General features: G+C 40.4%; 1 protein-coding gene across 9 annotated transcripts in view; it reads right to left on the bottom strand.

Annotated features, from left to right (window-relative positions):
- The window catches only part of camk2d2 (calcium/calmodulin-dependent protein kinase (CaM kinase) II delta 2), a 35490-nt gene extending 23762 nt beyond the window's left edge, over positions 1-11728 (bottom strand). For 5 of the 9 annotated variants that reach the window (XM_049472112.1, XM_049472110.1, XM_049472111.1 and 2 more), the window contains exons 1-2: positions 11373-11728; positions 8330-8424 (exon numbers count right to left, since the gene is read on the bottom strand). In XM_049472112.1, coding sequence (XP_049328069.1) covers positions 8330-8424; positions 11373-11434 — 157 coding nt within the window. In that variant the 5' untranslated portion in view covers positions 11435-11728. The remainder of the gene's footprint in view (positions 1-8329; positions 8425-11372) is intronic. The other 4 variants (XM_022681615.2, XM_022681613.2, XM_022681614.2 and 1 more) reach the window with 1 other exon arrangement.
- Between the last annotated feature and the right edge of the window lie 2993 nt (positions 11729-14721).

Genomic DNA, 14721 nt, shown 5'->3' on the forward strand with positions numbered 1-14721 from the left:
ACACAATCACACTTACGACTCACTCCCTCACACTCTCTATTCACTCTAGACAATCACACTTACGACTCACTCCCCCACACTCTCTATTCACTCTACACAATCACACTTACGACTCACTCTCTACTCACTGTACACAATCCCACTTTTGATTCACTCTAGACAATCACACTTACGACTCACTCTACACAGTCACACTTACGACTCATTCCCTCACACATTTTGCTCCCTCCCTCACACTCTCTACTCACTTTACACAATCACACTTACGACTCACTCCCCCACACTCTCTATTCACTCTACACAATCACACTTACAACTCACTCTCTACTCACTGTACACAATCCCACTTTTGATTCACTCTACACAATCACACTTACGACTCACTCCCTCACACTCTCTATTCACTCTACACAATCACACTTACAACTCACTCTATACAATCATACTTACGACTCACTCCCTCACACTCTACTCACTCTATACAATCATACTTACGACTCACTCTACACCATCACACTTACGACTCACTCCCTCACACACTATGCTCCCTCCCTCACACTCTCTTCTCGCTCTACACCATCACACACTACTCACTCTACACCATTACACTTTCTACACACTCCCTTACACCCTACATACTCTGCTCACTGCCTCACACTTTTCACCATCACACTCTGTTCACTCCTGCACACACTCTACTCACTCCCTAACACTACATACGCCATCACACTCTCTACCCATTTCATCATACAGTTCATCACACACTCATCTTACTCCTACCTGCACTACACACTGCATCTCACACACTCTAATCACTCCTCTCACACTGCACACTCTGCGTCACAGTGCAGACCCCTCCGGAGTGCACACTGACCCCTGACCCCGCATCTGTTCAGTTCAGCTGCTGCAACCTCTGATCTATATGACCATTAATACCATCACTACAGTAAAGACACTGTAATAACCATCCATTAACTCTTTATAAACCATCTATTACCACCTGCTCACTGATTTAGTGATGAAGGGTTCTCAAAGGGATCTTTAGTAAAGGCGGTGGTTCTATTCAGAGGTTCTATTTGCTGAGGATGTTCTTTAACAGCAGGTAGAGCTGCTCTCAGATCTGGTTCATCAGGCGGGTACAGAAAGAACCGCTCCAGATCTCAGCAGTGACTCATCACAGCTCCACTCTGTGTGTGTGTGTGTGTGTGTGTGTGTGTGTGTTCAGGGCAACTGGCACGCTGATCTACTGAAACTATAAATAACTCCACCCCTCCCTCCTCCCTCGCTCTCAGTCTCTCTCCTTCCCTTTTCCTCTCTCTTTTCTCTCTCTCTCTCTTTATTTCACTCTCATCTAATCTTTGATCAAACACGGAAAGAGTGAATTTACACTGATATTCTACAGTCAAACGTGGGAATTAAAAAATAAAAAAATGCTTCTCCTCAAATATATAGGAGATTTTTGATTACAATTTTTTACTTCTTACATAATAAAAATATTTTATTTTACTCATAGATTTTCTAAAATAGTAACAAACAGCACCATTTACAGCTACTGAATATGCGCTAGAAATTAATGTTTCTTTGGCATTCATTACAGTGGTGGTAATCGATTTAAATATATATATATATAATCTGATTAATTAAAAATTTAACTTAAGATTTTATTATGGATATTGACTGGAACGATCAGTAATAAATGCGAGTGAGTGTCTGAAATGCCAACAGGAGTCCAATTTCCAAACACTGAATAGAGTTTTCTGCATCTCCTGCTCCTGTGGCTCATGTGGTTTGACAGATAAACACACAGTAGCCAGCTCACTGTGACGCCTACCACAGACTCTGTAGTTCCTTTCTCTGACTCTGCCGTTCCCGTCTATGGACAATCCCCGGTCCGGAACTACACCTCCCAGCATGCACCTGACAACACCACGTGTTCGGACTCAGCCAATCGCGGCTCATTCGTGCGGTCTACGTCACCGGAATTCTAGATTGTGTTCAGGTGTTGGTAATTTACTTCAGATATAAATACCTGTCTGTTTGTCTCGTTTTTCGCGAGGTATTTTCCCTGTTTCACCAGCGATATACTGAGCGTTATTTTCCTGTCTGTATTACCCGTGTATGACCCTTGTTTGTTCTTTTCGACTACGTTTTTTTGCCTTATCCTTTTGTTCTGTTTGTATTGAGATTTTCTGGTTTATTGGACTCTGCTTCTGGTTAATGGTTTCGTTTTCGGTTTGTGATTCGGCTCTGATGTTGTGGTTGGTTGTTTTTCTGGCTTTGACCCACGCCTGTTATCTGACTACGCTATCAGCTTACGTGCTTTATAATAAAGCCTCGTTTTGTTTTTACCGCGAGCGCCTGACTCCCGTCTGTGGCGTTACACTCACCCGTTTTTTTAATGGCGGCAGCACACTATTTGTGCGATGTTGTCTACACCTGGAAACCCTATGTATGGAAATGGGACTTGGGGAATTTCAGTGAACAGATTCTGAAGCTAAACTCCACGAAGATTACGTGCCGTACCGCACAGTTCAAGTAATAAAATACTGGCTGAAGCTCTGCTGACACCAGCTGGCATTGCTAAAACTCAGGGTGTTTCCTTGATGCATGGCATGATGAGTTATTACAGAATATATAATCCTTTAGGGCCTTTGAAATGCAAATAAAATAATCCATGTTTGCAAAAAACATTACTATTTTTAAAACACAATAATAGCAAATAATTATTATAATTATAATTATGATTGTGAGATTAATGCTAATGCTGGGACTTCCCTGAATTTTGGGAGAGACAGTGATAACTGTGTAATATGCATTTATTTTTCTGTATTTTCATCATCCATGTTTTTATCATACAGTGATATTACTGTAGCAGTCTGTAGCAGTAGAGTAATGGGAAGTCGAGCCTAGGAAAAATGTCTATTGGTTTTTGCATAAACCTCTTAAAATGTGGGGTCCTATAAAACCAGCAAATAAAATTGCTATCAAATGACACCATTACATTCTTGAAGAAGCCTTTCTACACCATTAATAAACATATGTGTCTAGTGTTATTAGTGTAGAATTTTGTAGTAATGGGAGGTCAAACTTATGGAAAAAATGGCCAGATGTTTTTTTGACATTTGACAATAACACACAGCATTTACACTCTGATGAAGACAACAGGTTTCTGATGTGATGGGTGTGTCCGTAATGATTTCATGATTGTTCATTATTTAGTTTCACACAAAACATGTGGTATACTGCGGAAATAAAACAATCACTGTCACATAAAAGATGTCTTAACAGGTTTCTGACTGAAGCACAAGCCTTATTTCGATTCAGTTCATATCCTAGTATTAAATCAGAGCTTCTAAATTATTGCACCCCTCCCCACACAGAAACACTGTTTAAACACTGACCACTGTAAGGTATACCACTCTATTACACTCTGCATCACTCCCTGTACACACTCAAACTCCTCCTCTTTCCTCCCGTATCACTCTCATGTGCTGCAGAGTATACGAGGAGATGTTTAATGGTGGTTTACAGAATCCTTACTTTTCTTCATCTAATCAAAGATAAGAAACTATCTCTCTCTCTCTCTCTTTTCCCCTCTCTCTATCTCCACAGGTATTCCACCTATCAACCGGTCAGACATCTGTTGTCTAGCAACTCCTCCACCAATCAGATTGCTCTCCTGTCTGCAGTGGAACCGGTGCTGCATGCAAATATAAGTCTGTACTCTAAACTCAAATTTAAACCAGCGCCGCAAAAATCCCCTTTCCCAGGTTTATTCACAGTCTGATCCAGTCTGATCCAGTGTCAAATGCACAGTTTGATCTACAGTCTAATCTGATCTGCAATCTCTTCTACAATGTGGTCCATGCTAATCTGATGCTGTAATAATTGTTACATTTCAAAAGTGTATTGTTTTATAAATAAAATTAGTTTTTAACTACATAGATTTTAACAGTTGCCCGCTGTCACACACTCTTCAGAGACTGCAAGTGAGATTAATAGTTGTATTTGGTGTTAGAAAGAGCCTTTTCTGTTGACAAAGTGTTTTACTGCAAGTGCAAGCCGGGGAAGTTTTATTTTCACAGGCTAGGCATAAACACTACCTCATAAACACTGTGCATAAACACCACCCCATAAACACTAATGCATAAACACTTCCTCATCAACACAAACTTGTAAACACCGGTGCATAAACACTACTATGTAAACACCAGTGCATAAACACTACCTCAAACACTAGTGCATAAACACTTCCTCACAAACACCAACCCCTAAACACCAATGTGTAAACTTCACCTAAAACACTAGTGCATAAACACTTCCTCATAAACACAACCTTGTAGACACCAGTGCATAAACACTGCTACGTAAACACCAATGTGTAAACACTACCTCATAAACACTAGTGCATAAACACTACCATTTGAACACCAGTGCATAAACATTACCTCATAAACACCAATGCATATACATCACCTCAAACACTAGTGCATAAACACTACCTCACAAACACCAACCCCTAAACACCTATGTGCAAACACTACCTCATAAACACCAGTGTATAAACACTATCTCGCAAACACCACTGAAAAACACTACTATGAAAACCTAGTCCGTGTACAGAAGGATGCAGCCAAGATGATAGTGCTGATGGTGGAATGTGTGTGTGCAAGAGATTTGTGTGATCTGACAGAGTAAATCCCTCCTTCTCATTCGCTATCTTCTGCATTGCAGCAGAGCTGTGTGTGTGTGTGTGTGTGTGTTTCTTCGTGCTGTGCTGCTTTAGCAGGAGATTAATGGGAGATTTGAAATGGTCAGTAAATCTGAATGAGCCTTTTGGTTCTTGTACTCAGTAAACATTGATCACAAACACAAACTAGTTCTGTTTCCTGCAGCTGAACGTCTGAGATGCTCCCTAGTCTCCTCCAGACCACAGTCCAGAGGCATAAACCTATATAATAACCTATAACTCTGTATATATATATATATATATATATATATTTATATATATATATATATATATATATATATATTAGAATAAAAAGATATGAGCTTAAAGAAGACTGATCCAACAGTACATTTCATTACAGCTAGCATAACAAGTCTGGTTTTATAGGAAAAAACATGGAGTATTTCTAATAGAAATCACTGTACCAAGTGAGGGAAAGTGTTAAACAGTGTTTTTTATGGAACTGTTGCTATTGATATATATTGACTGTGATTATTTGTATTGAGATAGATATTGTGTATTGTGAAAATGATCTTACATATTGTGATATTTACCTTCTCACATAACTGGCAAAATATACAGAGAATCAGATCCAGACATAAATCAAGAGTGTCCCAAATTATTCCCCATTCTACTCGATTCTTTGACTTGATTTAGGTCAAAGATACTATTAATGTGCTAGTGGGGAAAGCTCCTCTCGATAAGGAGATCTGCGCAGGTGCAGCTGCCATACAAAGCCAATAAATGACATTTTTTGTGCATTATGTAGCCAAACACTACAAACTAAAACTGTGTTCGATTTTTTAAAATATGTTGCTAAAATAATTATCTGAACTTCTGAGTCTTTTGACCACAGACAGCCACAATCTTAAGTCATATGACCATGACCTACTTTACTCAGATTGCACCATACTTACAATGCTATAATATAAATCAATGTTATCTTCAAAGGGACCACTACCTCATTCACTCTCTCACACACTCAAGAAGATTTAAGAAGTAGAGAAATCTAGAGAAAAGCATGCAAAGCTCAAGCCAGGCTCTATTGACCTTCAAATTGATTACTGAGAATAAAGTGATGGATCTTGTTACCCCTAATTGTCCCACAGGCTTCCCATGGGACTCTCCAAACAAGACCTCCACTTTCCTTTGCTCGGTTTATGTCTTCCATTATTAACCAGTCTGAGTACAAGCAACAATACCCGAAGGAAATTAACAGCTGGTTTAGATCCTATTTTCAGGATAGATCGAATGAATCAGGTTTCCTGGAATGTTCCTCTCTCTTCCTCACACGGCTTCACTACTGAGGTTCTCCAGGGATTGGTCCTTTGCCCACTTTTGTTCTCTTTTATACTAAATAAATGGGTGAAACCATCAATGCTTTTCATCACTGCTACAATTATTACACAAAGCTGATCCTACAAATGAACAATCAATTAACGTGGATGTTGAGGCAGCGGATAAGTTAACGTACAGTCAGAAAATGGAGCATGTAGAGTCAGGGGATAGGTGAATATAGAGTCATGTTATAAATGGATGTAGAGTCAGGGGACAGGCAGATGTAGGATCAGGGGATTGGTGGATGTAGCATAATGGCATAGGCCGATGTAGGGTCATGGGATTGGTGGATGAAGAGTCAGGGGATTGGTGGATGAAGAGTCAGGGTATTCATGAATTTAGGGACAAGCATAGGAGGTTGTAGGGTCCAGGAGATTGGTGGATGAAGAGTCAGGGGATTGGTGGATGAAGAGCCAAGGGATTGGTGGATGTAGGGTCAGAGGATTGGTGGATGTAGAGTCAGGGGATTTGTGGATGTAGCATAATGGCATAGGCCAATGTAGGGTCATGGGAGAGGTAGATGAAGAGTCAGGGGATTGGTGGATTTAGGGTCAGGGGGCAGGCAGATGTAGGGTCAGGGATTGGTAGATGAAAAGTCAGGGGATTAGTGGATGTAGGGTCAGGGGATAGGAGAATAAAGAGTCATGGTATAGGTGGATGTAGGGTCAGGGGATTAGTGGATGAAGAGTTAGGGTATACATGAAAGGTTGTAGGATCATGGGATTGGTGGATGAAGGATCAGGGGATAGGTGGGGTAGAAATACAGTAGATTACAGCGGGCAATTGATGCATGTAGGGATGGGTGGATACGTGGATAGAGGGATAGATAGATGTACTGATGTAGGGATGGGTGGATGTAGGTTTTAAAGTAGAAGTGAATGAAGGAAGGGGTGGATCTACAGATGGAGGAATGGACAGATGGAGACAGTGAGAGAGAATAAATGTAAATGACCTGACTCGCTCATGGCCCAGTTAGTTAAAGTGAGCGCTTCAGTCTCCTGGGCGAGACACACACACACACACACACACAGAAAAAACATTTAGAGTCAGTCCAAGAATGTGTGTGTGTGTGTGTGTCTGCTGCATTTATTTTTAGCGCTCTGGTCTGTTACGTGATAACTCTCTCTGTCTCACTCAGTTCAGTTGAGTTCAGTTGAGTTTAGACAGTATTTTGTAGCACCACTGCAATTACAGCACTGCCAAACCATCACAGCACCAGTACGTATGTGTGGTTTGAGTCATTGGTGTACCTTTGTGAAATGCACTATGGATCAGTAATGTAACAGCAAGGAATATGTTACAGGCAGAGGTGGAAAGTAATTAATAACATTTACTCACATTACTGTAATTGAGTAGTTATTTTGAGTAATTTGTCATTTTTAAAGTAGTTTTTAAAATAGGTAATTTAATTTTTACTCAAGTACATTTTGACACAAGTAATTTACTTCCCCCTTACTGAGTAAAAAATAAAACGCTGGTGCACGGAGGCATGAAGACGGAAGCTGATTGGTTCCTATGAGGAAAGAAGGAAGCTGATGGGTTGATGTGAGGAGAGGACGAAGCTGATTGGTTGATGTGGGAAGATAATAAATCTGACTGGTTGCTGTGAAGACATAAGGAAGTTGATTGGTTGCTGTGAGGAGAGGAGGAATCTGATTGGTTGCTGTAAGGAGAGGAGAAATCTGATTGGTTGCTGTGGGTAGAGAATAAAGCTGACTGATTGCTGTGAAGGCAGAAGGAAGCTGATTGGTTCCTATGAGGAAAGAAGGAAGCTAATGTGTTGATGTGAGGATAGGACGAAGCTGATTGGTTGATGTGGGAAGATAATAAAGCTGACTGGTTGCTGTGAAGACATAAGGAAGCTGATTGGTTACTGTGAAGAGAAGGGGAAGCTGATTGGTTGATGTGAGGAGAGGAGGAAGCTGACTGGTTGATTTAAGGAGAAGAGGAAGCTGATTGGTCAATATGGGGAGAGGAGGAAGCTGACTGGTTGCTGTGAGAAGGAAGCTGATGGATGTGGATGTGCGGTTAGAGGAAGCTGATTGGTTGATGTGGGGAGAGGAGGAAGCTGACTGGTTGCTTTAGAGAGAGGATGAAACTGACTGGTTGCTTTGAGCAGAGGAGGAAGCTGATTGGCTGTTGCAGAGCTGCAGGCAAACAGGCCACCGGCAACACACTTACACTGACAGATATAAAATAACTGGGTCACACACACACATATACACACACACACACACACACACACACACACACTCATCCTACCTCTGGCTGAGAGTTTCTTGGTGTTGATGATTTTGGCAGCATACTCCTGACCAGAGGAAATCTTCACACACCGTCGGACCACTGAAAATGCCCCCCTGGGGAGAGAGAGAGAGAAAGAGAGGGGGAATAAATGAGTGTGATGGAAGTAGAGTGAGAGAACACAGGGATGATGATGATGGTGGAACATATGGCACGAAACTGCTGATACACAACTACAACCCCGACTGTTTCTATGTGTGTGTGTGTGTGTGTGTGTATACCAGCTCCATCTGTGCTCAAAGTCCTGTTTTGATTGGAGGAGAACAGGGTTAATTAACAGCCACCTGATATGCTCCTCCTTCCCAGCATGCTTTGCTCTTGGCCAATGTTTAAAAATGCTGTTTGTCCAGAGAACTATTAGGGAGGAGAATCCATACCCACTTAAGACTTTAAGACGGTCTTCCAGGTTTGTCAGACACTAGAGGGCGCTCCTGAGTGAGTCCAAAATGAATGGCTTCTTACGGAACATCTGAGCAAAATGATAATTTATGAATGTTTCAGCATTTTTATACCGAAAAAAGACCAGCTTTCCTTCCAGCTACTGCTACTTGCCTTAGACTAGTTGCTATCCTTCATTGCATACTATGCTGAAGTTTAAATCTACTCCTAAATTGCAGTGTTTTTATAAAAAAGACGTTTAGACAAACTGAGGATTGGTTCCGCTTATGAGTCCTCTGAGTTCCCCTTGGTTCCTCTGTATAGGAGACCTACACAACCCCCAGAAAAGAAGAACTGATTAAGTGTACTGTCTGATTTGTACAGAGTGACCCAACAGCCACACTGCGGACAATGATGCCCTCCACGAGTCAACCTGTTAGTGCCAGCACTATTGGCAGACGGCTGAAAGACCATTGAAACGACTACCCTTAACACCATGGGATCATTGCCAAAGACTACACTGAATGTGTGTGTGTTCTGAATGTGAGCGTATTGTGTGAAAATGTATTGTGAGCAAACAATGTCAGGATATAATGTGAGTATAGCGACATAGTATAATGTTGGACTGCAGTGTAGGAGTTTAATGTGAGAGTATACTGGCACAAATACTGACAGTTTGTTTAAGTGTATTATTTTATTATGAAAGAGCCCAGGCTGTGTAATAGTCAGAAACTGCTGATCTTGTGCTGCTACTGAATATAGAAGACAGAGCTCTGCGCATCATTTTAAATCCAGCTTTGACAATGAAGTCCACCAAATCCCACGCTGTTCCTGTACCTGTAAAATTGCTGTCCATGCTTGGCTTCTTGGATACTGGAACGTTACAGCAGGAGATTGCTGACAGATCAGAAATTCAGAAGTGCATGACCACGTGCAAACTGGGGCAACGTCATTTTTGGCACGTGCCCCCTGGCACCAGTTGCTGTAAAAATCTTACTGAAAACTTGTGGGAGGATGCTGGTACAACTAACGGAGGTCTTGCAGAACAAGTACATCTCTTCAGCATTCGTATAATCCCTATATGAGGGACCACAGATGTATGCAAATCTCTCAAATCGTAAAAGGAGCAACATCAATTATATATATATAGTGTGAGTGAACAATGTGAGAGTATATTGCCAGAGTATAATGTGAGAGTACCAGGTCAGAGTGCAATGTCAATATGATAGTGTTAAGAGTATTATGGCCGAGTATAGTTTGAGAATACTTGCGAGTGCAACAAAAGAGCAGTGTGACAATATGCGAGAGTATAGAGCAAGGACAAAAAAGCACAGTGTAATTAGAGTATAACGCAAGAGTAGTGTCAGTGTATTATGAGTATAAAGTGAGTGAATAGTTTGAGAGTATAATGGGAACATAATGTAAGATTATAGTTCCAGAGTATATCACATACAATGTGAGAGTACAAGGCCAGAGTATAATGTGAGAGTATAATATAATGTAAGAGGTCAGAGCGGCAGAGTATAATATAAGAGTATAGTGCCAAAGTATAATGTGAGAGTATAGTGCCAGAGTATAATGTAAGAGTTCAGCATCAGAGTATAATGTGAGAATAAAGCGGCAGAGTATATTGTAAGAGTATAGCATCAGAGTATAGCATCAGAGTATAATGTGAGTACAGCATCAGAGTATAATGTGAGTATAGCGTCAAGCATATTGAGTTTAGTGTCAGAGTATAATGTGAGAGTGCAGTGTCAGAGTACAATGTAAAAGTAAAGCGTAAGAGTATAATGTGAGTACAAAGTCAGAGTTTGATGTAAGAGTATAGCACTAGAGTATAATGTAAGAGTTTAGTGTCAGATTATAATGGGAGTATAGCGGCAGAGTATAATGTAAGGGTATAGTGCTAGAGTACAATGTAAGAGTTTAGTGTCAGAGAATAGGAGTATAATGTGAGAGTACAGTGTCAGAGCATAACGTAAGAGCACGGTGTCAGAGTATAGTGTCAGAGTATAATGTGAGAGTATAGCATCAGAGTATAAAGTACGAGTATAGTGTGAGACTATAGTTTTAGAGTTTAATGTACAAGTATAGCATCAGAGTATAATGTACGAGTATAGCATCAGAGTATAATGTACGAGTATAGAGTCAGAGTATGACATCAGAGTATAGTGTGAAAGGTTAATGAGAGTGTTGGTCAGCTGGAGGCTGGTGAGGTCACTACCGCTTCACTATGTAGGTCCAGAGCAGAAACGCAAAAGCAGAGAGCATCCAGCAGCTGAAAGGAGGAATCCCCAAGCTTTCACAGTGACGGGGATACTGTCGCATTGCTTCTGCCCCCCTTACACACACACACACACACACAAAGGCCCCCCTGCATATTTCAGTCTGTGCAGTGCGTGCAAAATGACTACACCCCCCTACATCCCTTACACCCCCAACACACACACACACACACTTCGGCAGTGTCTCGCGCTCCTCTGCTGCAGTGTGCGCGGCCTGAAAACCCCAATTCCGCAGCCCAACCCCCCGCGCGCTCACACACACACACTGCAGCCGCGCGCCTAAACCACACCACAGACAGTGATGATGATGGTGGTGATGATGATGGTGATGAAGCACTCACTTGCCGAGCTCCTCGAACAGCTGGTACTCATCCGTGAATCTCGTGCAGATGGTGAGCGCCATTGCGCAGGGCCGCGTGCACGAGCAGTGCAGAGCGCGAGAGAGAGAGGGAGAGAGAGAGGAGGGCGCGCGCTGCGGTTCTGTCTCCGGTAGCTCCGCTCAGGTGTGTATGTACGCGCGCTAGTGCGTATGTATGTGTGCGTGCGTACGCGTGCGTTCGCAAAGGACCCGCGAGGAGGAGAGCGCGCTCACGTGCAGCCCGTCCGTCCGTGCGCGCGCGATCACCGTGCCATCATCGCGCGATGCTGATGCTGCTGCTCAGTACAAACAGCCTCGCTCGCGCTGCCGCTTCACTGACACCTCCGAGCCCCGCCCCCTCCCACACGGCGAGCCTCGCTGGGCCCCGCCCTCCGTGCGCTTAGCGCGCCGCCTGACCTGCTTTCGTCATCAGAGTAAGAATGAGGTAATCGTATACAGCTCTGGAAAAAAAATAAGAGACCACTTAAAAATTATGAAAACCTCTGGAATATAACCAAAAAGAAGATGGATGATCACAAGCCATCAAACCAATGCTTGAATTTTTGCACCAGGAGTGCAGGCATAAAGTTATCCAAAAGCAGTGTGTAAGACTGGTGGAGGAGAACATGATGCTAAGATGCGTGAAAAATATAACTGTAATTAAAGCCAAGGTTATTCCACCAAATATTGGTTTCTAAACTCTTAAAACTTCATAATGTGAAATTGTTTTTTTTTTTTTTTGCATCATTTAAGGTCTGAAAGCTCTGCATCTTTTTTTGTTATTTCAGCCATTTTTCATTAAAGGCTCTACTTTTTTTTTTTTTTTTAAATTTGGGAGAAATGTTTACAGAATAAAGCAAAAATTGTAATTTTACTCAAACATATATCCATAAATATCAAAATCAAGCCTTGTTTGATAATAATCAGCTTCAACTGATTACTCAGCTTATTTGCAATCAACAAAAAAAAATCTACAAGACATTTTAATACATCTAAATCAAATCATCCAAGGTGTCAATTTTATTATCCAAAAGGAAACATAAAATAAAAGATGTCACATTGTCATGGTTCAGTCCAAGACTGAATTGTATTACACTGTTCTATTGTTCTATTGCTTTTTGATCGGTCAGTAAAGTTACTTTAAATTGTTTAAAATAAACAGCAGGTGATGCTGTTTCTCGTTTTCCTTCCACATTCAAAACAGATTGGATCAGTAGGAGAGTTTTTTATTTTATTTTGATTACCTCAACATAGATAACCCTAATCTAAACTCCATCAGCATCATCTAGAGCACCTGCACCACCACATCCACCTGCAGCACCTATCTCAAATTGTGTTCCTTAAAATAAATCTGAGTTTTGTATCAACTAGGAAAAATAGGAAAACTAGCTCCACTACAATAAGTGACCACAGTATATTTAAGGAAATTTGTTTTTGGCCAATCTGCTTTTACTTTTTGAAAATAAACCCAAATGTATACTGAGGACATTTATTTTATTTATTACCCATTTTGTATTAGTATTTTAATAACCTAAAGGGATGTTATGTTGTTTGTGAAAACCAGACTTTTATTTTGAAAGTAGCTTACGGAATTGCTTGGTAAAAGGGGGGAAAGGACGGTGATAACGGCAGCAGAGTTTCCAGTAAATTACATTTGCTTCATGAATTACTAAAACTAATGTATTACTTTGATTTCCCTGTTAATTTAATGAAATAAAAGTAAAAGTATTTAATTTTCAGAACAGAAGTGAGATTGTTTTCAGCTGGCACATGATAAACCCACAACTGAAAAAAATTATAGTTTCTGTTGTAGTTTCAATCTTAAAAAAAAAAAAAATATATATATATATATATATATATATATATATATATATATATATATATATATATATATATTATTTTTACTTAATATTTCTCATTTTGTCTCTATATTTAGCTTAAAAAGGTAAAGCTTAAGCAGTCCACTCTGTCCTGTTCAAATATTATAAGGGTAATTAAAATTATTTTAGAAATCAAGATTTCTAAGACTTTGACCAAACTTGACCAAAAACTTTTGCTTAAACACTAAAGACCAAAAACGTTTGGATACATGGTTGCTATGGAATCCCAGGTCGTTGCTAAGTGGGTGCTTATTCGATTGCGTTTACCAAGTGTTTGTTAAAGTGTTATCTGTTGCCTCTTCCCCTCTAAAGTGTCCAAAAGTTAACAGACACTTTTGAAGGACTTTCTAATGGGAAATGTCCAAGTCTGAAAGCGTCCGACTGACTTTGGACTTGATGTGACACAGACTGCATTGACAAAGTCTAAAGTCAGTGCAGTTTTGTTTTCCCTCTACTGACAACTTTTACGGATTTCATTTTCCAGCAGGACTTTGCACACTGCCCACACTGCCAAAAGTACCAATCGATCCTTATAATATTATTATAATATAATATCTTAATTTTCTGAGACACTGAGTTTTGGGTTTTCATTGGCTGTAAGCCATAATCATCAACAATAAAAGAAATAAACACTTAAAATAGATCACTCTGTGATCTGTGACTTTCAATGATATTCTATTTTTTTGAGATGCACTTGTATGACCTATATAAATAGTTGAGTATCCTTAAATGACACAAAGGCACTAAAAAGCAGTAATACTGTGTAAAGAAGCACTGAGTCAGGATGCAGGACATTTTTTTCCCACTAAAAAACTTGTGTCTTAAGAAGAACAAGTGTGATTAATCTTAGTATAATATTGCTGTCCAAATTGTCCAAAATCTCTTGGTATGTTTGGTATACTGGAGCAACACCACACCATAATCCCCCCTCCACCAAACGTTGCATGCCTAGCTGCTTTGTTGTATATACCTGTGGCCATGGAAGTGATTGGGACACTAGAAATCAATACGTTGGATGGTTGAGTGAATACTTTTGTATGTAGTAGAGTGTAAAAAAATAAAAATAAAGCTTAATAAAAACCTTATAATCTAATGTCCTATTGATTATAATGACCCTAAGCATGTAAAATGAAAGAGAAAGGTAATCTTAATGTGACAACATCAACACTGATTCATCTTTCAAAATCGAAACATAACTCCATGTTGATTTATCTCTGATTTCAACCATGAATAGATGTTGAAATGCCAGATGGGTTGCTGTGACATAACTTTGATCTGAATCTGATTGGTCCTTCAGGGCTGTTGAACCATGTGACCAAAGCAGGATCAGGTCAGGTTGATGTGAGTCACAAATTTCTCCCCTTCCCAAAAATGTTTTTGCAAGAGGGCAATAAAACATGTCAAACCGCGCCCCATCTGGATTCCAGCACGTGCATAATCCACATGTGCAGC

Source organism: Astyanax mexicanus, chromosome 25 (genome assembly GCF_023375975.1).
Source record: "Astyanax mexicanus isolate ESR-SI-001 chromosome 25, AstMex3_surface, whole genome shotgun sequence".
NCBI lineage: Eukaryota > Metazoa > Chordata > Actinopteri > Characiformes > Acestrorhamphidae > Astyanax > Astyanax mexicanus.